Genomic DNA, 26687 nt, shown 5'->3' on the forward strand with positions numbered 1-26687 from the left:
TGCTCTGTTAGTGGACATGATTGTGAAGGCTATTGATGCCTTAATCCTTGCCAGACATCATGCCTTTTGTTGGGTTGTGCAATGCACCATCACCATTCAGCAAGGCGTTTATATAGTGTGGTTCTCTCTGACGGTGTGAGACTGTTGTTAAAATAAGGATAAATTTAATATGCAAACAAAGAAGATATATCCTTGTGGAATTTTAGCTACAACATTTATTTGAAGCCTATATTTAAAAACATAATTTCAGTTTTTTTACTTCTTTTATATGTATATATTTTTCTTTTTACCATATTTGAGAAGCCTCACAGTTTCTTTTGGTTTCTGTTTGTTGTTTTGTTTTTAGCAGATGGCCCATACCTTCAAATATTAGAGCAACCTAAACAGGTAAGAAGATGAAAGGGGTGGGACTTTTCTCTTTAATTGTTAAATCCATAAGTCTAATATTAATATCTCAAGCACCAAATAAAATAAACGAATTTTACAAAGGAAGTACCTTATCTAGAAGATCAACAACCTGACAAATTATGTGACAACTTTATTCATCCACTTTACATTTCTCTTAGTCATTCTTCACACTGTCCTGAGCCTCAGTATGTAGTTCTGTAAAACTTAGAGATCCTTCATATCCCACGATCTCCACTAACTTTGCTTACCAGCCACTCCTAGGAGAGGCATAGGTTATCTCCACTCATTTTCATTTATAAGGGAATACACATGCGTGCAGTTCATGTACGCTGAGTTAGGTCCGTCAGCATGTCCCCGCACATGCAGTACTTCTTAGCCTTCCTCCTTCCTTTGGAGCTCCAGCCTTCTCTGTTCTATCTTTGAAACATGTAACCTACGATAATAAAGGTACTAAAGGTAGGGTGTAGAGAAAGTATTAGAATGGACAGTTGAGTTCTCTTCTCTCTGATGTTAGCTTTGGACTCAGTCTCTTTGGAGTCAGGAGAGGAGCATTTTATTTTATCAGGCTCTTCCTCTTACTACTAAATTCTATAGAGGATACCTGGGAATTGAAGTGGCCTCCTCACCATGCCCCCATGGGTAAATATTTATTAGAAATTGTATGGGACCAGTGCTATCAAAGAGGAGGGAAGAGAATCTCTAATATTTGCCTGTAGGAGATTTCAGTCATTGAGGGATGGAAATAATGGTATAGTCTTCTGCAAAATGAGGACAAAGTCGGTAAATCTCCAAATGGATGTGCTTATTATCACATCTGTGTGAGACTGAGGATGAGTGTACCTGCTCTCTTGACTTATATCATCCAGTACCTTTCCTAAATGTTTTTAGTAGCTCAGGCAAGTAAGTGTAACACTTTTGCATTGTGTAACACTTAACAAATGCTAACTAGGTCAAGAACTTAAATAAAGCATCCGTTGTGGTTACTCTAATCGTGGCCTTATATATGTATTTGGATTTTGGTCAAGATATAAAAGATGTAAATATCTTAACTATGACCAAATAGACTATCCTTACAAGGTTGAACTTGGGTTAACGTTTTTGGCGCGGGGACAGGAATGCCATGTGAGACTTGAGGCCGTTGTTTTAGTAACTTGCAGGTGGCACACCCTGACCCCACAGGCTGCTGACATGACTTTGTTTTACCTCCGTGTCCGATTCCATAGTGGTGAGTTCCCACAGGAGGCCACTGACTCTCTCAAAGACCCTCCCAGTGGAAGTTTATCCCTTAATATTCTAGGCAGTGGTCTGGCCTCCTGGAAAATTTTCTGAGTAGTCTGTGAAACTGAGAAATCAACTAAACTTTATTTGCATACTAGGTAAAATGTGTTTTTCAAATATCCATTTCCATAAGCATAGCAGTACAATAAGAATTTTTAAATGCAGTTTCTTACTATGGGTCCAGTAGTCATAAGGAAAAATTGATACTTATGATTTATTTGAAGGGTGGATTACATAGGTCCAAAATTCAAAATTTAATTTGCTGTTTTTGGATGTGTAAAAGCTTATCTGAGTAAATCAATGTGTTTGCTTACCAAACTGATAATATTTTGATGTCTGACTCCAGTGAAAGTAAGAAGATTGTATTTAAGTCAGACTTTCTGACCAGATGGTTATAGCCTTGCCTTTGAGGTTGATGACTCATTTTAAGCAAATGGAGTTACTGAGATGAATGGCTGTGGATTGGCAAACCTTTAATCTCAAAAATTTAGAATCTGAAATGCATCCAGACTATGCATTTGAATACATCTTAGCTTCCTTTAAAAAAAAACAAAAAAATAGTAATAAATTTCTATCCTCAGGTTAGAAATTCCTTTTCATGGAAGTTTAGATACTTTTATACAGCCATGAATAATGTCTATTGTGTTTTAAATGATAAGCAAGCTATTAAGACATGACTCTTTACTCATACTCTATTTGAAACTACTCCCAGTAAGATATAAAAGTATATGTATAAGTACTTATTTTTCCAACTGTCCTGAAGGAATTTTGTGATTAAAGATAATGAATTAATTTATTAAGTTTTAAAAATAAAATCTAGAAAAATGTTCTTTTGTCTTTGGGGTCTCTGCCACAATTTTCCCCAGCTCTGACAGAGATGAGTCACAGCATAGACTACTAATCTTTAGTGTATCCAGTTCTGTTGCATATTATTAAGTGCTAATTATCTAATATTATTTAAAAACTGAACTTGTATTTAAATTGATTACCAGTCAGGTAAATCCCTATTTTATGGCTAGCCAATTCTGGAGGCTGTTGCACACGCTGTTGCTTTTTCATGCTTTTAGAAATTTCACTTAATTATTAAAAACAAGTCAACAGCCTTTGTCTATAAAAGGTATAGGTCTGAATTTGTAACTTTTTTTTAGTTTGAATTTTGTGAGAAGCAAAACAGGATAATTGCCTCCAAATGACTAACCTCAAAAAGCTTCCCAGGTGTTTAGGTTTGGGATCTCCTGAGGAGCCATTTGCAAGAGTTGTTTTAGATGCCACTTTGATGAGTTGATCATACACCCCAGACCCAGGTGTGACTTGAAGCAGTTTCCCCGACTAAGGAATTTACTTCAGGCCTTATTCGTCCCATGAAATATGCTTTACTGATCCTCTTTGGAAATTAGAAAATTCTCACAGAACTTAGAAACAATTTCAGGTGCTTTCATTAGTTCAGGGTACCTGGACCTCTCACACTGCTTTTCAAGACCCTATGAGGCATAGTGAAATGCAGTGCAATCTAAGGAGGGCAGAAATTTTACATTGCTCCGTGAGCTCAAAGCTGTCAAAACCTCGGTGTTTGCTGGGCTCCACTGTCCAGTGTGCAAGGGAGAAAGCCCTCACCACCAAGCAGTGGCTGTTCGGAGCTTCTGATGCCTAGGGATCCAGTACTCTTTATATGCAGTCAGCCCCACAATAACATAAATGAAAGGTGAGGATGTTCCTTAAAGTGTGTTAACGTATTCTTTTCACTAAAGGGTGAATTTGAAAATAGGAAAACCATCCGGTCAAATAACTGTATAATTATAAACTACTAACACTACCACAGATTGTTGGACATCATTATAAAGTTGAGTCTTTCAGGGAAAATGTTGCAAGCTCCCTTAATATGATGATGAGAGCCATTCTCATAAGTGCTCTTGTTTTATTCTTTGTATACAAATATGCACAGTTATAATTGTTAGCTTTGTAGATCATAAAATGTTAGAACTGGAATAGACCTTGAGTATGGTCTAGTCTAACCTTATTTGTATAGATAAAAAACAGAAGTTAGGTGTTTATCAGCCCACATAGTAAAGGCTTCTAGCTAATTCTTTTTTTGTTTTTGTTTTTGTTTTTGTTTTTTGGTACTCGGGCCTCTCACTGTTGTGGCCTCTCTCATTGCCGGAGCACAGGCTCCGGACGCGCAGCCTCAGCGGCCATGGCTCATGGGCCCAGCCGCTCTGCGGCATGTGGGATCCTCCTGGACCAGGGCATAAACCCATGTCCCCTGCATTGGCAGGCGGACTCTCAACCACTGTGCCACCAGGGAAGCCCTTCTAGCTAATTCTTAATGGATTTACTATGTCTATAAAATTCTTGAGTTAATATATAAAGGGACTATCTAGTTTTGGATTTATTCAAGTCAGTTAACATGTCCAGATGGAGCTGATAATAGCGATAATCTTAAATCAAAACTCTTCTCTTCTGAGCTGTTTAGAGTTGCTGACCAGATGTGAGGTCTAGCGTAGGGTGTGTTCTACAATGCTGATGCGATATATTTAACAAGACATTTCTGTATGCCCTCCTGGACCAGCTGTCATCGGAGTCGATAAAGGAATTCCTTCAAGAGTCAGAGAAGCTTAACTTTGAGTCATATGGCCAATTTCAGAGCTTGGCAGCAGCAATTCGAGATGAGGAAGCTCTGATGCAAACAAGCTGTAACACGTCGAGTCCAAGGCTTAAACTCTGCAGCAGGTTACTGTCCACATAGCACAGCAGGAGAGGTTCTGCAGGGCCAGGGACCTGGCTTTTAAGCCACAGCTCAGTGCACAAATATCAGTTACCATCAATGTTCGTAATAAGGTCATGGGAATAGTGGTTCTCATCTACAGTCTTTCACGGTTTATGTTTTTCCTTTAATACACCAAGCATTTAAAATTTGTATAACTTTGTCCCTATAATTTTTAGTAAGTATTTCTCAAACTTGTTCACCTTGTGTTTACCTTTGCAGAGAGGATTTCGTTTCCGTTATGTGTGTGAAGGCCCCTCCCATGGCGGACTCCCTGGTGCATCTAGTGAAAAGAACAAGAAGTCCTATCCTCAGGTCAAAGTAAGTTCGTGGTATCTTTCCATGTGAATTCTGGAAGATTTGATGTCCTAGGAGCAAAAGAAAGGAACCCTTTAAATATAACTACCATTTGCCTCTGTGCCTAAGCTGAAGTGTTCACGTGATTATTATAATATTTAAATAGAAATGTGTCTCTTAGCAATAGAGGTGACAGATTTTAAAACTCTGTTAATATTTCCATTTAGTACAAATTGTCTCAACATTAACTAACAGAACTTTTATTACTTCTTGATAATCTTAAAGGGTTTTTTAGTTGTATACTTCCTAAAACTTTAATAAGTCTTTGAAAGAGTGCTTAATTTCAGCTCTTTGGAGTTCTAGTGAAAAACAAAACTCAGTTGAAAAACAAAACTTCAGCTCATGAATTCAGATCCAGACTCGGTTACTAGCTGTGTGCCTTTGACTGGGTTATCCAACACTACTAAACCTCAGTACCTGAATGTGCAAAATGCAGACCTGTTAATGGTCTCTGCTTCATAAAGTCTCTAGAGATTGAATGAGAAAACGTATCTAGGTGGTCCACAGAGAGCCTGGCAATACCATAGGGCCTCTGCTTGAGCAACTGCGCATCCACCTGTGGTGGTCCTTGGAATGAACTACTTCGTGACATGCTGTGGTGGGCCTGGCTGAGCCTTTTCTATACCTTCAGGTTCTTTTTCTCTCTTTTTATTTAATTGGGAATATCTTCCGCTGAGGTAATTTGAGTTTTTTATTTTCATAATGTGATGTCTTGTTTCGTAGACTGATTGCTAACAGTTTTGCAGATAAACCAGTCCATAATTGCAATTTCATAATTTATAAACATTTTCATTTGTTCAGTGATTCAAGGCTTTGGCAAAGGTTATCAACTCAGTTCCCACTAAGGTGTGAGTGCCCCTTAGGATATAACATTCTTTTGGCCTCAGTCTTCTTATTGGTTTGTTGTTGTGAATAGGTGAAGGGCAACAAGACAGACCTCCAGTAAAATCGCGATGTCAAGGAAATTTGTCTTTGGTTTTCAGCCTTGCATTTTATTCCCTCCCTCTCCTCATATCCCACTTCTAGGTCCAGCCCTTTCTATTTTCTTATCCCTGATCTAAAACAAAATCCTGTGATTCTTTACCTCTTGAGAATATTATGTAGTATTGGTCCTACCAGTTGTATTAGCATTTTAAGTGTGTCCGAGCTCTCCTGTGGAGTGGAAGAGGTTTTTCCTGCCCAGGGTCATTAGGCAGGGTACATGGGATGTGTTTAGCCACAGTCTTATGGTCTCAAGTCCTTTAGAATCTGAACGAGGAAAGAGGAGCAGCAATAAATCAAGGGAATTAGCATTTATTAAGCACCAAAGATTTGGGAAGTGCTTTACATACATTATCTCTTCTATCCTCAAACAACCCTGTTAGGTAAAAAGTGTGAAGCCTGTGAGGAAACTGAGGTTCTTAGGGAGGAGCCTTGCTGTCCTCAAAGGACCCGCGGCTGATTATCCTACAGCAGCTCTTGCTTGTTGAACTCTCATATGGAACGTGTGCATTGGGGGTGCTGGGGGCCGGGACCCGGGGGACAGGACACGGGAGGACAATGGTGAGATAAGGCGCCGAGAATTACAACTCTGGACAACAGGGGAGAGGAGCTCAGGGGTAAAGGGTACTCAGGTACTAGGGAGTCAGATCCAGCACTTATCTTTTTAACACCTGTGTCTGTGTGTCCTATATATAAAAATTGTATGTGTCTATACGTGTGTACTTGTAATAAGGATAATTGAAAGATACATGTTATCTGCATTGACACTGATTGTAATTACTGAAGAATTAGCATTAAGAGAAAAACTGGGAGGTTTTTTCTAGACTGTCTCTGTACAAAAAAATATAAATTACAGTATTTTCAAGAACTGCTTACTCCTATTGCTCCAGTCTTTTGTGGCTAAGTGACAGTTCTTGATACTAAAAAATCCATGGCATTAGCTTTGTTATAAATTTGTTACCTAATAAAAAAACTGAATATCCATTTATGCTCAGACTTCATACATCCTTCTCATGTAGTGGTTGCTGCCTCACATTTACAAAATAGTCTAGAAATAAAACAACCTAATGGACATTAGATGTTCTTCTCAAATCATAGTTTCTGTATCAAGGAATTTAATACTTAGTGGGAAATCTAGATATATAAACAACTAATAATAAAGGAAGTCAAAATGTAAATGTGTAAGATTAGTTGTTATTGAACTTCAGCTACAGCTTCACTGTTTCACCCAATTATATTTTTATTTACTAATTCAACGTATATTTATTAAGCATTTAATCCAGTTGTAAGAAAATGAAGAAGAGTTTAGAGAGTCCATTACAAACTGCCATTGTTCTCGTAGGCTGTCATCATTCACTCAGAGTTTAAATGACTCTGCTCTTTGTAATAGTTAAAGGAAGTAATTGTATTTATCTTTGAAGCTCTTAATCAGAAGGATGGGGAGGAGGGAAAGAGACAGTCATGAGGTAGTTTTTCCAGAGCTCTTCCAATATCACTTTTAATATATAGTCTTTTTCACAAAGGATAGTTGAGGGTGACCTTTTCGTTTACAAATGGATTTTTAAATCTCTCTTGCCTGTAAAATGTAGGCAGAGGAAGGAATTGCTCTCAGTGTGTATCTTTATCAGGAGGATCTTCACAACTGTACATGTCTCTGGCAGTAGTTCAGTAAGCACCTGCTACTTGTGAGGCTGCAAGACAAGCGGCGGGACAGATACAACTAGCCAGGGATTTGGGTGAGAAAGCTTTATACTTTGGAGGGTTTTCCAGTTCATTGTAGGATATTTAGCAGCATGCCTGACTTCTACCCACTGGATGCAGTAGCATCGTTACAGTTGTGACAACCAAAATGTGTCTCCAGACATTCCCATACGTCCTGGGGGGGCAAAAGCACCCTGCTCGAGAACCACGGATCTCGATGCAGTGTCTGATCAACCTTAACCTCTCTCCTTTGCATACTTTGCTGCTATATAAAGCTGTAGTGCATAGGTTATATAGAATTGCCTGAGTATATTATTTTGCAAACGTGTGTACTTTTCCTGATTATTAGATACTTATTTTCGAACTGATGATCATGGCGACTATAATTTCGTATAGAATCTCTGAGTTAGTGTACCTGGATATGAAGGAGAAAGCTAGAAAAGAGAAGAAAAAACATATCCTAAACATTCCACATCCTATGATAACTGCATACCTAAAAGTTAACGTAGGAGTTCTGTTGGTTCTCGGTTGTAAACTGTTACAGAAGAGAAAGTGAAAGTGGAGATGGATTCAGTCAGGGCTGTAAACCTGCATAGCCGCTGGCCATGAGCAACGGAGGCATCTGTGGAGTGGTCCTCGGTCTCCCTTACAGTAGACGGAGGTGTAACAGCCAGTGCCCGATGCGCTCACCGAATTCCATTTCCACGGGAACTGCAGAGGGAGAGCGTTTACATTTACTGGAAGGAAATGATATTTCTGAAATTTACGTATGCTCCATATTTATTAAAGTGCATTTGTTCAGGCTTAAGAGTAAAATGTTCCAGGCTCTGCCTTTTCCTCACCTACAGCCTCTTACCCTCCTCTCCCTCCTCCGGCCTCACTCTTTCTCTTCTCATCATGCCTCCGGGAGAGCGCACCACACCCCAGAGCGGCCCCTGGAAGGCTAGTGGTTCAGCACGCGCTCGGTCACACACAGGCAGCAGCAAAGTGTTGAGGGCCAGCCCCAAAGCTGTAGGGGCTGGCTGTGGTTTGGGGGCTGCAGACCTCTAGCTGGGCTTTATAGAGCTTGTAAACATATAACCCTGCTTGGGTTTCTCTCTTGCTGATTGTCCAAATATGATACCTCAAGTTAAATCATTTTAAAACCAACTCTAAGAGCCTACCCCAGTTCTCCTTTTGGTACTGGAATTTTGTCCTATGCTTAATACCCTATTTCGGATAAGCTGGATGTAGGCTGGGCTTAGACACACTCTGACAATATTGAGATTATTTCTGGAGTTAGGACTGTTGAGCCACCTGGTGTTCTGCATGTTTCTTTCATGTCAGAGAATCCATTAGCTTTCACGGGTCTTGCCGTGGAAGTCTTCACGTTCTTTTTAAAAAATTGTTTTAATTATAAAACATTTCATGTGTATGGGACATTTAAAAATTGATGTAAAGAACACCGTATACCACCACCTGATTTAACAGGTACAGTCATCCCTCAGTATCCTGGGGGATTGTTTCTGGGATCCCCGCAGATACCAACATTCATGGATGCTCAAGTCCCTTGTATAAAATAGGGCAGTCTTTGCATATAACCTTTGCACAATCCTTCTGTATATTTTAAATCATCTCCAGATTACTTTTAACACCTAGTGCGATGTAAATGCCATATAAATAGTTGCCGGTGCGCAGCAAATTTAAGTTTTACTTTTTGGAACTTTCTGGAGTTAAAAAAATATGTTTTCCATCTGTGGCCGGTTGAATCACCGATGTGGACCCTGAGGATACAGAGGGCCAACTGTATCAGCATTTTACCATATTTGCTTCTGATCTCTTTCTAAAATAAAAGATACAACTAAAGCCCCACCCATTGTTCACTTTCTTCTTCTTCTTCATAGGTAAACCACTGCTCAGAATTTAATATTTTTACTATACAAGTATGATTCCATGAATACTGGCATTTTCAAGAAAATTAATTTTTACTGGTTTCAACTCAAATTTTCTATTATACATGATGGCTTTTTTTCAGGGCAAATAAGAGTTAAAATTGAGCTAAAACACTTGAAGATTAGTGTTCACTTTAATTCTATTGATTGCTCTTTATCATCTAGATAAAATTTCTTCATTCCTAATGTGGGGTTTATTCTGACTCCTACAGGAAAAAATAATAATTTTCAAAAATCTAGGGAAAGTAAATATGCAGCCTAACTCTTACATCTTGCCCTTTTTAAAGAAAAGCATTCCTGTTGTTCAGCATTTAATAATCTATTATACTATCCTACGAAGTTTCCCTTTAAAGTTTCCTCAGTTCTAATTTCATCGTGGATCTCCTAATGGGAGAGGCTGGCAGAAAAGCACAAGTACCTTCCTCGAGGCGAAGCTTGTCCCTGCCTGTTTTTGACTCGGTACGGAGTGCCAGGGAAGGCTCATTTCCCTCTTTCCCGAAAGTTAATCATGAGATTTTTATATTAGTCAAACTACCTTCCTCTTCACAGAGGTGGAAAGGTGCCCGAGAGGAACAGCCCCATGCGGCTTCAGAAACCCTCACCGATTCTCTTCCAGAGTGGCCAGAAAGCACGCATCCTCAGCTGCTGTGACATCCTCCCGCGTGGCCTACTCCGTGCCAACCAGAAAGCTGTCAGTGACCTTGACTCTAAAATACAAATAGCTGACCAGTTGGTATTCTTATTTTCTCTTTAGTTATAAATACCAAATGCAGTGGACTACAACTTGAAACACAGCTGATGTAGTGTAACTATTTTTAATCAGATGTTTTCTGAAAGCTGATTCTCACATATGTTTTCTTTCCTTAGTGTTTTATATTGAACAGAAGGTATGTGTTGAAATGTTTCAGTCAACAACAGCTTTTTTATTGTCCCTACCCCCGACAGTTGGGTTTTTTTTTTTTTTCTTTCTTAAGTCTCCACTCTTGGTGCCTCTCACTTAAAAATCCTAAATGTTAAGTTTCTGTCAAGGTCAAATAAAGACTGGCTGATCTGCTGTGGTGTTTAGGGATATCACATATCCTTGTGTAATCTCCCTTTCCTTTGTATGGACTTGTCTGGTTTGGGAGGTTTGCCATTTTAAGGATCTAGTTATAATACTAGTTTTGAATAATTTAATCTGACTCAGTTACTAAAAACAGAGAAGAAGATCACCAGTAATCAATTAGGCATGCACATGAAACCTACTTCATAGCATTTTAAAAAATTTTTATCAAAACCCCTAAGCTGTTCACAATTTGCTTATGTTAAAAAGGGAAAATAACTACATCCCCTAAATCCAGAGCTCTGCGCTATATTGAAGAGAAGGGCTTTGTAACCTGGATCCCTTTTACCGGTTTCAGAGGGATTTTCGACTTCTAAATTTGTATGCAGAATTTTATGTGTATGTATATACATATTTCTGGGGGGATAAGTATAACTTTTTATCGGATTTTCAAAGGGAAGGTCTCAAACATGGTTAAGAACCAGTGCTGCAGAGTACATGTCACTTTAGCTTTCTAACAGCAGCTGATTTTAAAAACTGCTAATAAAAAAAGATATATAAAATGTCTTAAAACATTTTTTTTATTTTTGTAATTTTTAATTTTATATTTCCATTTTTCCATTTTTTAAAAATCCATTTTCAGTGAGTTGAAATAATTAAGGTTGCTCAACACAAGGATCAGGAAAACCTCCCTTCACTTTGGCTCTAGGGTGGAAAGGTGGGGAGACTTAGTATCAACAGCCCAAAAAGGCAAATAGGCTTCACTGCATTTTCTTCCTTGCTCTTCCATAGGGATGCTGATTAAATATGAAGTTAACCATTAGTAGTTGAAGCCAAAAGAGAGAAAATTTATTTAACATATATTCGTTGGGTACTATGTGTCAGATCCTGCTCTTGGCAAGCAGACAAAACTCCTTTCCATGTGTAACCGCAATCTAGACTTCTAGATATTTTTCTTTCACGTAGTTCAGAAGTTTTTCATTTGGCCCCTAGAACAAAATATTACCTTGTAGAATGTTTTTAAAAAACAGCCCTCTAGGGGCTTCCCTGGTGGCGCAGTGGTTGAGAATCCGCCTGCCGATGCAGGAAACACTGGTTCGTGCCCTGGTCCGGGAAGATCCCACATGCCGCGGAGCAACTAAGCCCGTGAGCCATGGCCGCTAGGCCTGTGCGTCCGGAGCCTGTGCTCCGCAACGGGAGAGGCCACAACAGTGAGAGGCCCGCATACCGAAAAAAAAAAAAAAAAAAAAAAAAAAAAAAAAAAAAAAAACAGCCCTCTAAATTTACTGTATGTATTCATAGTCTGCATGATGAACTAGAGAAAGCTACTCATTAGAGGAGACTTCTAGCATGGATCATAGCCGTGAAATGTAACCCTTAGAAATTATTAGGAGAACCATAGGCTTCTGGAATTTACAGATTGTCTGAATTTTAAGCTTCATTTTTGTCCATCCTGGCTTGGCAACCTTCCTCTGTTGGCTATTCCCATTTTTCTTCCATCTGTTTTGCCTTAAATACATGATTGTTCCTGGGACTATTATTTAATAGTCATCTCTGATGGCTTCTTCTAACCCCAGTGGTCTCAGTTTGAAGATTATATAGCCTTTCCTCATTCCATTCAGGAATTCGGGTCTCATAAAGTCACATACTGGTTATTCTTCTTGATAAGGTAAGAATATACAGGAGAACTGATTTCAGATGTATGTAGCAGCGAGCGGTAGCTGGAAGAAAGATCTTAGTTCCCGGACTGCAAGTCCTAACCACTAGACCACAGGGGCCAGCGGCTAGGGCCTGGATCCCTACTTCTTGCGTGCCTTGTCAGGAAGGAAGTCAGGCGAGGAGGCAGAAGGTAAAGAGAAAAGTTAAAAGTTTGTTGGGAAAACAAAGTACATGCAGAAAGACACACGGGTGAACTCAGAGAGTCACACCTTTGGGAAGTTTAAATTATTTATAAAGGGGCAGTTTTCTGGGTCTTTGTCTTCCTTCTGGCCAATCATCTTGTTTTGTGCCCCCCTGGCTAATTTGTCTCGGGACCCTCCCCTTAGGTGCCCACGCACCTCTCAGCCAAGATGGATCCCGACATGAAGGTATCTGGGAGAAGCAAGAGTCACCATGGCCTGGAGTTGTCACCTGACTTTTGACCCCCAAGGAGCCTTTCTGCACATGTGTAGTGTCTCCCTTGCCCCAAGGAGGGGGGAAGCAGAGATCCCCTGAACCTTTCCTCAAACAAGGTTTTACCCCTCTCTGTTCCTGCCACGACTGTTATCTTAAGGTGTCCACAGAAGACAAAGCCTGGCTGTTTACCCTGTCTCTGTCATTGCTTCCATTTTGGAGAGCAAACAGGAGGCTGACTGTAAATGCCTAACCTGGAGCCCACCTACCTCTTGTCTCAGGAAATGCAAACAGGAGGCTAGTTGTAAGTGTCTGGCCTGAAGCCCACATTTTTCCTGCCTCAGTAGTACGGCCTCCAAAGGTGTAACACCTCCTCCACAGACAAGCTGTTTTTCCACTTGTCAGCAGATCGAGAGCTGAGGCTATAAACCACCCTGCAGTCTCAATCTCCTCTCCCCACCCTCCAGGTAGATTCCAGACCAGAATCCTCTAGTCTCCATTCACCTCTCTGAACTCTCATGAAGGTGGACTGGAAGGTGCAAGCAGACTTTCCCAGACAATGCCTCTCACCTTTAGGTCCCCATCCACCCAGCAGAACAGTTATAAGGATGGCTTGCTGTGCTTATTTATATCATCTCATTTAGTCATCGCAGCCCACTGAAATAGGTTCTATGATCCTCATTTGATAAATGAGGAAACCGAAGTCCAGAGAAGTTAAGAAGCTTACCCTGGGTCTCACAGTCTTTCAAGGATGGAGCCCAAGGTTTCAGTTCAGGCAGTGTGATTTAAGAGTGCACACGCTTAACCACCATGGGATTGTGTTAAGTACTGTAACACTAAGGGTCTGTCTCTACTTTGGGGGTTCTTTAAATCGATGGTTCTCAACCACGGATGTGCATCAGAATCACCCAAGAATATTTTAACTGCAGAGGTGCCAGGGGCCCCACTCCACACGTGTTAAATCACAGTGGGTCTTTCAGTATGATAATTCTTTGATAATTTCTAAGGACTCATGTCGTAGAATGGCAAGATATAACAGGAGAATGAATAGGTAAATCATGCTGTAACCATGGAATAGAATATTATGCTACTGTTTAATTCTGAAGACTGTACAGCATGGAAAATACTTATGACCTAATGTTAAGAAAAAAAGCAGGATTTCAAGTTTAAAATATAATCACTGAAGTGATTTAACTCAGTGAATGAATTAAAATCAAGATTAGAGACGGAAGAATTACCAAATTTAAAAATAGATCTGAAGTGGGCTTCTTCCCTGGTGGCGCAGTGGTTGAGAGTCCGCCTGCCGATGCAGGGGACACGGGTTCGTGCCCCCCGTCCGGGAGGATCCCACGTGCCGCAGAGCGGCTGGGCCCGTGAGCCGTGGCCGCTGAGCCTGCGCGTCCGGAGCCTGTACTCCGCAACGGGAGAGGCCACAACAGTGAGAGGCCCGCGTACCAAAAAAAAAACAGATCTGAAGTAATTTCCTGGAATGTAGTACAGAGAGGAGGAAAACTTGAAAGAAAGGGTGAGATACAGGTTACAAGAGAAAGAGTAACAGGAGTCTATATTGAAGTCCTGGAAGGAGATAATAAAGCTACAGATTTCTGGTTCTCCTCTTAGAGGTTCTAGTCTAGGATGAGGTCCAGGTGGCTTGTGGACCACACTTTTAGATTTTAGAACATTGGCTCTGAAGGCAGTTAGTTCATGGCTGAAATGATGTTGATTCCTAGCTCTGCCACTTAATGGCAGTGTTATTTAACTTGGCCAAGGCTCAGTTTTTTCATTTGTTAAGTTGACATAAATAATACCTGCTTCATAGGATATAAGTGTAAGTTGAGTTGTTCAGTGCATGGCACCCAGTAAGCACTTAAAAATGGTAGTTGCTTCTATTTTTATATGCCAAAATATACTAATTTGAGTATTGAATGGCAGTTTTATTGATTGGTTTATGGAATCATGGAGCTACACAAAAGCTTCACCAGTCTGCTAATTTATTTTCGGCACAACTTCTCTAATTAGTACTGCTTCCACTCTGTTTACACCATGTCCTTCCTTCTGTCTGGGGTTATTAAGGTAGGAGATGGAAAACAGATGCCATGTCAAAAGCTTACTGTTAGATGCAACACATGATTTCTTATAGAATCTTATAGGTAGCAAGAGGCCAGAAAGGAATCTATTAAATTCTTTTAAAACTCCTTAACTGTGTTCCCTTAAGCATTATGCATATGATCATTTGCACAAGTATTGTATTACTTTCCTAGGGCTGCCATAACAAAATACCAGAAATTAGGTGGTTTAAAGCAACAGAAATGTATTCTCTCACAGTCCTGGAAGCTAGAAGTCCAAAATCAAGTTGTGAGCAGGGCCATGCTCCCTCTGAAGGCTCTAGGGAAGAGTCCTTCCTTGCCCCTGTCTAGCTTCTGGCGGTTGCTGGCAGTCCTTGACATTCTTTGACTTGTAGCTGTGTCTCTCCAGTTTCTGCCTCTGTCTTCCAAAGACTGTCTTCCCTCTGCCTTTCTGTGTCTGCATCCCCCTTTCTCTTGTAAAGACAACAGCCATTGGGTTTAGGGCCCACCATAATCCAGTCTGACTTCATCTTAATTAATTACATCTGCAAAGACCCCATTTCCAAGTAAGACCACATTCTGAGGTTCTGGGTAGACATGAATTTTGGGGGGACAGTATTCAACCCATTACAATTGTATTATGGTATTAAGCTTATAAACCGGTGGTTCTGAAAGTCTGTGACAATGACCATTTTAGCCCCATTATGCACTGGGAAAGATATTTACACGTATCCATGGTATCTCTTATATATCATTATTATATACTTAGGGAATAGTAGAAAATCTTTCAGGTTGGAAAGTTTGCCAGTATTTTGAATAAGTTATTTCATAAAGTTATTCCTGTGACATTTCTCCATTGAGTAGATGGTGGGCCTTAAATACAGTGGTGTGCCACTGTAAATTGCACAATCTCGAGTAAAATCTAGCTTTTACTTTCAAGTATGGTATTTTGCTCACTAATCCACAGCCCTATTTAACTTCTATAGGACAGATGTCTCTACTTTAGCAACTTAATGGGTTTACTCAGATCCTGCAAAGTCCCATACATGAAGCAATTTATTGGTAGTAGATGTTCAGCACCTGGAATAATATGTCGTATTGGGTTGGCCAGAAAGTTCATGGTATAGTAGGTAACCAGTAATTATTTGTACAATGGTCAACGTGCAGGAGATGCTAGAATTATCTTCCCCAAGTGAGCACTAGTACTAACATGATGTAGCTAAAGAAGAGGCAGATAACATGACATAATAATAATAGGTTATTATTGGAAACAGAGAGTCTTCAACAGCCGTCCCAGCCCCCGTCCACCCGCCTCTCCATCTTGTTCCTCGCACCTCACCAGCCTTCTTCTCCTTTTCCTCCCCTGCTCACCTGACTACGAATCAGGTGACCCAAGTCCTAGTCAATGAGTTGGGACACTATTACTTAGAACCTGGGTATGTCACCAAACTTTTCCAGGTTGAAATAGGCTTTTTCTGCCTCAGTTTCTCTATCTGTTGGAATCTTTCCGTGTCAAGTGAGAGAAAAACCAACTAAAACTAAGCAAAAACATGGGAACTTATTTGATTAAAAAGCTGAAAAGTCCAAAGGAGAAGCTAGGTAGCTTCGAACTCCACTGGGTTCAGAGCTGACACTATCATTTGGCTTCTCTCTGCCTCTCAGCTCTGACTTCTCTTATGTAGGCTCCCGTCTTCAGCTGCAGAAGGTGGCCCCTGCAGCAGCCTCAGGCTCACTCTGTTAGTTAGGGCACCAAGTCCTGCAGCAGCAAGTCTGCTTTCCTGGAAGCTGACACCGGTTAAAGGGGTCGCAGATTGAGGGTTCTGGGCCCTCAGTGGTCTGCGCTGTTTCACAGCCCATTCCTGGAGGTGTAACACTGGGGACAGGGAATGGAAGACAGAGTGATTACGTTAACAGCCATTCGCAGGCTCCACTCCTGGAGCTGGTAGTGGGGTTAGCTGCACCTCAAACATGTAGACCGAATGGGGGAGGTGGATCGCCAAGCGAAAAGTATGAGTACTGGTAAAATTCAAAGAGGGAGCAAAATTAACAAGTATCCATGAATTTCTCCGCCCATGAGCAAATTAAGACTTCTCAACCCCCTTCATTACTGAAATTGCGTGATCTTGTGTACTCCCTCGTTAGAGAATTAGTCTGTGTGCCATTCCCATTGTTGTATTTTTTTAAGTTAGCACTAGTTTTTTATTTATTTAAAAGTGTGACAAAGAAATTCATAGCAATGCAAACAATACAAAGACATATATAGTGAAACTTTTCCCTTCTATCTAAGATCCCCCTCCTCCCCAGAGAGAAGCACTGTTATGAATGTATGTTTATGTGTACAAGCACATGTGTATCCAAACACATATAAACTGTAGAGCATATTCATTTATACACACACACATATTCTGTTAATCTATAAAACACTCTGCCCCTTGCCTTTTTCACTTAATGAACTTAATGAACATTCCTCAGCAGCTTATAGACCTCTAGGGAAGTGATATAGCAGAATAATTAGTAGCAGACTCTAGAGCACATTACCCTGGGTTCAAATCCATCTCTGCTCCTCATTAGTTGTTTAACCTTGGACAAGTTGGTTAACCTCTCTGCGTCTGTAAAAGGGGAAGGAAAACAGCCCCTACCTCCGAGAGTTGTTGGGAAGATTCAAATGTTAGTATATGTCAAGAGCAGTGCCCAGCACATGGTAAGTGCTCTGAGAATGTCAGCTTTGGGTATCTGCCTTATTCTTCGTAAGGCATTTCATCGCTCATATGCAGCTTCTCACTGCTGCTTTTTACACATACCATCTTTCGTAGCCTCTGAATCCAGCTACTTTCCTTTGTTTTGTCAAAGACAAGCTCAAAAAGCCTACCCTGATAATCCTATTTGATCCTTAATGACAAAATGTATTTTGTCATTAAGTTGCCTTTTAATAGCCATGAAGGTTTTTTTCTATAAATGTTCTTTATGAATTGTGGGGACGTTTTATCCTGAATTTATTTTTAGCTCTTTGGAATGTCATTTCAGCTCCTTGTCACAGCATTTATTTCCTATGTAGTTTTCTGACATATTTATCAGTGTAATTACTCCTTCAGAAAGTCTGCCCTGATTTGCCCTCATTTCTCCAACAGAGTAAGTTGACCTCTGAGTGTCCCTCCTTAATAGGCCCATGCTATCTTTACCTGCGTTTATTGCTGTTCCTCATGTTATTTCACTTACTCACTTATGTGCCTGTGTCCCCATCTCTAGACTTTGTTTCTTGAGGACAGGCACCATGTCTTACTCATGATATTCTTCTGCTGGGAGATGTACAAAAATTATTTGCTGAATTAAACTGAATTCTTTTTCATTCTTTGGGCACTGGATTGTTGCTCACCAATTGGAAGCTTAACTAGAAATGGAAACTTAAATAGAAAGTTAGCTTGTTTAGTTAAAAAGGGTTTAATTAAATCTTGACCCAGAAGAGTTTCTCTTTCTCCATTTCCTCCCTCTTAGAGCTTTATGTACCATAGTAGATACCCTGATGGCTCCAAATTCTTTTCTCTAGCCCAGGCTTCTGCTGTGAAATCGAGGCTCCAGGCTTAGCCGCTTGACTGACGTCATTTGGTTGCCTGGTAGACTTAACAAACTGAATTCCGAATCTTCTTTACCAATCGGCTCCTCCTAATAGTCTTCCCGTTCTCAGGAAATGGCAGCTCCATCCTTCCAGCTCAGGCCAGAAACCTTGGAGTTATCCTGAACTCCTCTCTTTCTCTCATACCCCACATCTAAACCATCGGGTCATCCTTTTGGCTGTGCCTTCAAAACTTCTCCAGAATCTAGTCACTTGTCACCACTGCTGCCACCCTGGTACATGCCACCATCCTTAACATCTTTTTCCAATGGTTTTGGCTTCCATGGAGGATTCTGTCCTGAATCAGTTATTATCAGTAGTTGATGATTATAAATTTGTGATTTTCTGTTTCTGTTACTCCTTTTATTTTTGTTAGTTGAAATTCTGTTTAAAAAAACCACTCTCTGTTCTTCACATTCCTTTAAAAACTTTTGTTAATATCACTAGGTACTCGTGGATTTTTTTGTTATTCAGTTTAGTATAAGCCATTTCTGTCATTATTTATTCTGATGCTAAAATTGTCCAAGTATTGGCCAGTAGGAGTCTTTCGTGCTAGCTCCTATGTCTTTTTGACATGTCCCCATTAGATTTTAAATACTTTCTTATTTCTGAAATAATATGATGCTTAGGTTCACCCTATAGTTTCCCTACCCCAGTCCTGTAATCATCCATCTCTCCAAGAAGCCCTGGTTCCTTTTATTGGAGAAATTTCTTCTGGTCTCTTTCACTAGGCAGAGCTAGAAAATTGATTTTTTAAAAAAATCTTGAATTCATACTGATACCTCTAATTCCAGTCCAGTGTCACAGGCTTCTTCCTTCCTTCCCTTGTTCCGTATTTGTATTGCCTTTCTCCAATAATGAAAACCCTAGTTGCCAATGATACCAGCATACTTAGTCATTTTTCTCAGTCCTTTTGGTACATACAGAATAGTTTCACCAATACCAATACTAGCTACGAACTTACTAAATATAGTTCCAAATTTCTTTGCAGTTCTTCTGACCTTCAGATATATTCAAGAGAGGGTATTCAGTCAGAGTAATGTGTTCAAAAATTCTTAGAATAAATTTTTTCCTTCCATTAGAAATATAGTCAAATTTTTTATTTGTATTCAGTTTCAGGGATTTCCCATCCTTACTGATTTAATTTTATTTTTTGAATATCAGTATTTATCAGTCTCATAATATTTCATTTATATGAGATTAAGTAGACCCTTTAGAAGTCGTTATAAAGTCGAGTTATTTTATTACTTTAAAAAATAATAACAGAAAAGGAATCATTCAGAGCCTTGATTTCAATTGTGTTCTGGATTGTTAGTTCAGAAACCTGAATCCATCTAAGCCTAGAACATTCCATTTGTAGATTTCAGAGCCTTCTTGGCCTTCCTCCTTTCCTCACGTTTATGTAGCGCATGTCTATCTAGTGCACACCACACGCCAGGCACAGTTCTGAGCTCTGTGGTCACACATGTGAATGTGATCATCTCTGCCCCCAGGGTTATTTGGAACAGCCAGGAAACAGTATGTACAGGTATATACAGGATGATAATATGGGTATTACCCAGGATTTCCTGGGTAATTCTGCAGTGTGTGTAGGACTGGGTGGGGGGCTGGGGGATGCACCTTTACTTTGAGATCACCGCTTGGCTAAGTAGTCCCAGCCCCCTCTATTTTTGACAGAATGCTCATGGCATTTGAAAGGTGCATTTTCAAACCAGAGACTAGAGAGCTGGGTATCCATTTCAGGCACCTTAGTGAGAACAAATCACACCAAACATACCTCACTGTCTTCTTTGGCAGGGTTTCTAGGATTGTGGAATACCGAGATGTTGGAGATCTCTGGTTTGATACTTCAGGGGTTAACAGTATTTCTCATGCTGGTGATGTCAACCTGGAGGGATATTTCCAGCCCCAGGGATCTTTCCCCAACTACTTCAGTATATTTTATCAGTGTCTTCAATGGAGGCTGTATCACATTTGCAATGACATAAAGTGATAGATAACAAATATTTAAGTTCTAGTTAATTTTGAAAAGCTGGGGCAAAGGGCTAAATTCTTTTTTTAATGTAAAATTTGTTTGTTACTTTTGGGTTTTAAAATTCAGAAATATACTTCAACATCCATATCTTCATCAGAACCAAGGGCTAAATTCTTAAGCGATGATATTTAGAAGAGTTGAATGCATCCAGAAAACAAAATACTACAAGTACAGGGTAGGGATATGCATGCAAAGAGCTCTAGAAGTTTTAGTTAATAATGGACTCAACATGAGCTAACAATGTGATGTGACAACCAAACAGTTAATTCCACATTGGGCTCCCTTAATAGAAGTAGTATATAAGAGCAGACGGTGGTCTCACTCTCACACCAGGAAAACTGTGTACAGTGCTGGGCACCCTGTTTGTAGAGAAATAGAAACTTGAGTGTGTTCAAACCAGAATAGTGACAGAACTCAAACCTTCCTCAAAGGGTCATTGAGCATGAGAATATTTATAGCCTGGAGCATTTGGTTGTCTTCAAATACTTGGATGGCTGTCATAGGAAAGAAGGATGAGGTGTGTCCTGCCGTCAAAAGAAGGTGAAATAAAAAGCACTGAGTGGAAGCCCCAGGAGGCAGAGGTTTCAGTTGTTGCTGAGAGTCAGAGCTGCCTAAGGATGGAATGTATAGCCTTAGGATGAAGTTCATTGTCATTGGACTGGTTCAAAAAATAAACTGGAAGACTACAGGGCAGGGAAGGTAACTTGTGTTAAGATCCTTTTCGATAAGTAAATTCTTTTTTTTTTATGCCTTTAAAAAGATTTTTTACTTAGTAAGTTGTACCTTCATGATAAGGGAAAATAAAGATTTGGTTATAGGGCAGTTATAATTTTCTGGTGAATCCCTAAAACTAATAGAAATTAATAGCTTTCAGAACATTTTATCCAAGCATCAAAGTGTATGATTTATTTCTAATACTTTGTTTTAGTCTGTATAGGCTGAACAATATAAAGTTATCACATTGTAGGGTTTTTTGCAGGTTTAAAGTACTACTGTTTTTCCAGATTACTGGCTGATGTTATCCTAGACCATGTTAGAAATTTTGGTGTTTCTCCCTTCCTCCTTTTGCTTACATAATAGTATGTAGATGGTACAATATGTTGGTTAACCTCAGTCTGACACTTAGATCATGTTCTCTCTTTTGCCCTATCAGTGTCTGGGATGTAAATTAACCAGTAAAGGGGCAACAAAAATCAGACAAAGAAAATTTCCCATTTCTACTCAGTTGTAATTCTCCTAATTTTGTAGGGGTTTTCCACAGGAAATCACAGAAGAATAGTTGAAATGCTTTATCTTATGTACTTTCCTTCTGAAGAAAGGCACAGTTAATTGTCTTCTTCCCAGAGTGGTCCACATTCTTGTACAGGCAGCTGTGTTTACTATAGTACAAATTAAATTCTACACTAAGTGATGTCTGTAAGTACCTTCAGTCATTAAAAGCCAAAGTATTTAATTACTTCTGTAACCAGTGGATTTCAGTGAAGGTGATAGGATGGGTTTTCTAAGCAAGAAAAATATATCATGAGGATGATTGTATGCCTTTAAACAGAAAGAAATCAATGACATTTAATCCCAAGTAAATTTGAATAGCACAGAGTCAGAAGATACTCTTAATTATCTCAAATTAGGTTTTCATCAAAACTATTTTAAAAGGATGTTTAAAACTTATATTAATAATTTCTATTTTCAAAGAATAAATAAATACAAAACCTAAAATTTTTATTTTGCGCATACTTCAGTCATACCTTACATGTGATCTAATCCTCCTAGTTACTTTTATGTAGTTTGTAAGGATTAAAAAAAAAAGCTTTGTAGATTAAAAGCTTTCATTCTGTCTTTGGTTTGCTTGTATGTTTCTCTCCCACCCCCCTACTTGTATAATTGAAGCATTTTTGACATATTCCCAGAAAAGTTGGTTCTTTATTATCAGGATTTAACTTACCCAGGGCAGGACCCTTCTTGGATTTACTGAATATAAACACTTTGGTTACTCAATTTCAGTTTTAATGAGAAAAATTGAAATCTTTGCCTAACATAAAGGTTTTTCTTTGTCTCTAAATTTTGATTTTCCATGCTATCAGAAGCCCCATTGCAACAGGTAATTTGAGTGTTGATTGTATGTTTTCTCAGTTTGTAATCGTGTTAAATGTATTTAAAATGTTCACAATTTTAAAAAAAAGTTTACTGTTCGGATCCTTCCAACTCAGAAATTCTGTGATTTTAAACTGTTTTTATTTTAGTTGGAAAATGTGATCTTTGGGGTGTTGTCCTGTGTGTCATATATATATATATATATATATATATATATATATATATATATGACTAGGAATCATAGAATTTCAGAGCTGGAAGACATATAGTTGTTATCTAGTGATTCTACACATGAAGAATTCGGAAGCCCAAAGAGATTAGGGGCCTAACACAAGATTGTAGCAGTAACTGGCAACTGGAACTCTGGCCGCTTACTGGAGCACTAAAAATCTGCTCTAAAAATTAACCCAAATTATCTGAAAATGTGCAGACTTCAGGAGAATGTTCCTCTACAAATTTAAGAATGTTGAGGCATTTATATTAAGCAGAATTTATTTAAATCCTGCAAACTGTGCTCTCATCCCTGTTGTTTTCTCCAAACTTGAAATCACACTTGAAAATAAATTACAACTTGGGGTAGGTTAAAGTGTCTTGATTTTGCGCTCCTGGGGTATTTTTCAGTAATTTAGAAGTGTAAACTGACTCTGTGAAGTTAGGCCTGTTTTCAAGTGGGAGGGTGCCCACGCATCTCTGGGATGCTGGGGGGGGGGAAGCCCTCCTTGTGTAGCTGCCCTGGCAGGGTCTAGCTGGGGTGATGAATGTGAGATCACCTCTCCGGATTACACGGGGCTTGCGGCCAAGGCAGCGCTTCTCGTCCTCCCAGTCTCACTTCTATGTTATCTGGAACCAGCCCTTGATGATTGTCTTCCGTCCATCCTTCCACCTTGGCCAAACTCCAGCACCATGGGGAAATTGTATGTCAGGGTTAAATTCTCCCTGAGAATTCAATTTATAAAAATTAAAGATGTTTTAGCACCTCTACAGCCAGTCTGTCTGTAAATGGAAGTTATTTTCTCAGTGGAAAAGCCTAAGGGAGTACAAGTACTTCAAAACATCCTCTTGGAAATAAAAATGGTGCCGGGGTTAGGTCTTCCTAAATGTGATTTCAAGCCAAGGAGTCAGTAGAATTTCACAAGTTAATTGGCTTCATGCACTCACCTTTTGCTAGGACTTTTCAGAAACTTCTCAGGGTAATCCCTCATAGTTATAGTAGAGAGATGAACCATGTCATGTGACTATAACCCTTCAACAGATCTTAAGGCAAGATGGCCTGATGGGCCGTGCTGTCGGCATTCTTTCCTAATACTTCCTGGGAGCTGTTAACTACTTGGCTGCTCCCTCCTTCCTCAGCGTAGCCTGGAGCCACTGATTTATTCAGTCATTAGTTCTTTGAACAGCTATTAATTAAATACTACTGGTTCCATCCTGGGGGTTGGGGAAATAGAAAGAATTAAATAATGCCTTGGTCCTCAAAGACCAGTCAGTTTAATAGAGGAACTAAGATATGTCCTTAAATATCTGAAATACGATAATATTGTTTGTTTTATTCACCACTGTAGAACCAGCACCTATAGCTGCCAAGTAGGAATTGCAGAATAAAGTAGTATTTTTCAAATGAAAGAGTGAATGACCTAATGGCCCTAAGGTAAAAGATCCAGCTAGTTGGGGTGGGCAGAGAAGACTTCAAGGCAGAGATTGCATTTGGGGCTGGATCTTGAGGGAGAGGTAGCAATTTGAAAGCATGAATCTAACTAGAGAAAATAGCACAAGCAGAAAAGTCAGCAGCAAAGGCTCAAAAATAGAAATCTCTGAGGTTGGATGGGAAAAGTGAATAATTCTGCTGGAACGAAGAGTACATGAGAGAGAAAGGTGGGAATGAAGCTAGAGAGGTACGATAGGGCCAAATCGTGCAAGCCTCAGGAATTTAGACCACATTTTGTAGAAAGTGGGTAGATTATATAAGTTTTAATATAGGAATGATATGCTATAATGAGCATTGTGCTTTAGGAATATAAGTCTGGTAGCAGTGTGCTGAGGGATTAGGAGGGAAAAGCACAGGGGCACCAAGTGGGAAGAATTGCAGTGATTCCTCAAGAGTTAAACTCTGGTTCAGGCTGAGGTAGACAAACTAGGGGAGTGAGAATAGAGGGAAGGGACACAAGTGCCAGAGATTTCGGGGAGTGCCACCTGGCTGAATCAGTTAATTCAGCAATTGATTACATGTAGAGGACAACAGAGGAATCCCAGATGATAGGAGAATTTTGGTGCAGTCGCTTAGAAGGTGGTGGTTTCACTTACTAGGAGGTGGAGCAGGTTTCAGAGGAAAGCCATTCATGGGCCTTCAGTCGTGGGCAAATTGAGTTACAAGGTATGGACAGGAAGATGCCCTGCAAGCAGCTGGAAGTGTTACAGATTCTTAAAAGGAAGGTAAGCACATGAGACTTAACTGAGGAGTCATCCTGCATGGACTAGATAATGAAATCCAGGCGACTACATAGAAGTGTCAAGAGAGTGATTATGCTAATGGTTAGAGATAGAGCAAGGACTGATCTCTGGCAAGACTTCCTTTGAGGAGGAAGAGTGCTTTAGCAGAACTGTGTAATGAAGTGGGAGGGGACCATTTTGAGGAGGGAATGGAACACATCCTAGGCTACAGAGAGGTTAAGTGGGATGAAGAATAAGAAGCGGCTGGTCAGTTTCCTCAGTTTGGAAACATGGAGTAAGTGGTGACCTTGAAGCACTTATTTCTTCGGGACACAGAGGGATTAGTTAATTTGCAAAGGTACTACAGATTAAGTTGGAGTTTCAGCATCGGTGATTAGAGCTTTTCTTGCATACTTGATAAGGAACAAAGAGAATGGCACTCAAGCAGGTATAAGTGCCTTTTAAGAATGTTTCTTACTGAATTATAGAGAAAATCAAATGAAAGAATGGTTCTGTATTTCCTGCTGTAGTGCCTGGCTCATAGGTTTCAGTAAATGCTAACCTGTACCGTTGTTACCATCTTTATCAGAGAAAGAGTTGTTCCGAATAAGGGAGAAGAGTGTACGTGATTTGTGGATTAATGGGAAGCATCCTTTGGAGAGGGAGGGAGGAGAGTAATTTGAGGAGATCTGGAATAAGTCTGGCAGTAAGTGCAAAAGCAGAGTGGTTGGACCTAGAAAAGGGAACAGACCTACATTTCTCTGAATTGGCAGCGGATATGTAAAGTAATAGGGATGTTTTGAGCCTGGGTGACAGTAAGGAGAAGAGAGGTTGAAGAGCCTGGCATGCAGTGCATTTTCACCTTCTCATTACAGTCAGAGGAAATCTCAACGGCAGATATCTGCTTAAAATGTGAAGAGACAAAACAGAAGCACTGTCATCTATTCTGCCCCTGCTATGAATCAAGCACTGTATTAGACACTTTAAATTGCCTCCTTTAATCCTTTTGAAAATTCAGACATTATGTATTTCTATTCACATTTTACAGATGAGAAAACACGTCAGAAAGGCTGAGTAACTTGCCCAGGATGGCACAGCTAGTAATCGGAGGAGCCAGGATTCAGAGCCGGGTCCATCTGACTCCAGAGCCTGTGCTCTTTATTGAAAGGGAGCCCAGTAGTTTGAGATCTTGGAGGTGCAGGCCTGCATTGCTTTAGGGCAGGGTCCTGTGGAGTGGTTATTCCTGTCAGTCACCAGAGCGAATACCAAAGAAGGGCCCTCCCGTTTGGGGAGTACATGACTGTGAAGCTGGGGTGAACCAGAAATGTGAATTCTGGATCCCCGAGGGCAGTAGTAAGGCAAGGAATAGAGAAAATGTTTTGAGTCAAGTCCCCAGCCGCTTCGGTACAGCAGGAGAATGCCTTATGGGTAACAGCAGTTGGGGCGGGAAGGGGGAAGTCCAAGGGGGTGGCTTGGACTTTCGGGAGCGCTGTTACCTGATTTTCCAACAAGATGATTCAAGAGTCCCCTTCCCTTCACTTTCCCACAGCTGCCCGAGTTCCTGACCCTCAGCAGTTAGATTCCTCTAACCCTACTGCAGGTCCAGACAGAGCCCACACCCAGACGCCCTGCAATCAACTGACTAGCGTTCTGCTCCGGTGTAAATAATCACATTCTAATTTAAATAGCCTATTGAGAGGCTGCACTAGGATCTAGCCTTTTTTTTTTTTTTTTTTTTGAAAAGATAAAATAACGAAAGGATATAATTTCCTAATTTCCATCCCCTACCTAACACAGCTCTTTATATTTTAATAAGTCACCTTCCATAGATAACATTTTAGTCATCTTAATGAATCATGCGTTTGCTACAGGATTAATTATTGAATGCCC

The 26687-nt window shown here is 40.0% G+C and overlaps 1 protein-coding gene across 3 annotated transcripts in view; it reads left to right on the forward strand.

The window, feature by feature from the left end:
* NFKB1 (nuclear factor kappa B subunit 1) overlaps positions 1 to 26687 on the forward strand; it is a 124383-nt gene that overhangs the window by 31827 nt on the left and 65869 nt on the right. For 2 of the 3 annotated variants that reach the window (XM_059067303.2, XM_067035551.1), the window contains 2 exons: positions 347 to 387; positions 4670 to 4768. In XM_059067303.2, the coding sequence (XP_058923286.1) occupies positions 347 to 387; positions 4670 to 4768 (140 nt within the window). The remainder of the gene's footprint in view (positions 1 to 346; positions 388 to 4669; positions 4769 to 26687) is intronic. The other variant, XM_059067304.2, reaches the window with a different exon arrangement.

The sequence above is a fragment of the Kogia breviceps genome, chromosome 6 (assembly GCF_026419965.1).
Source record: "Kogia breviceps isolate mKogBre1 chromosome 6, mKogBre1 haplotype 1, whole genome shotgun sequence".
NCBI classification, from domain to species: Eukaryota; Metazoa; Chordata; class Mammalia; order Artiodactyla; family Physeteridae; genus Kogia; species Kogia breviceps.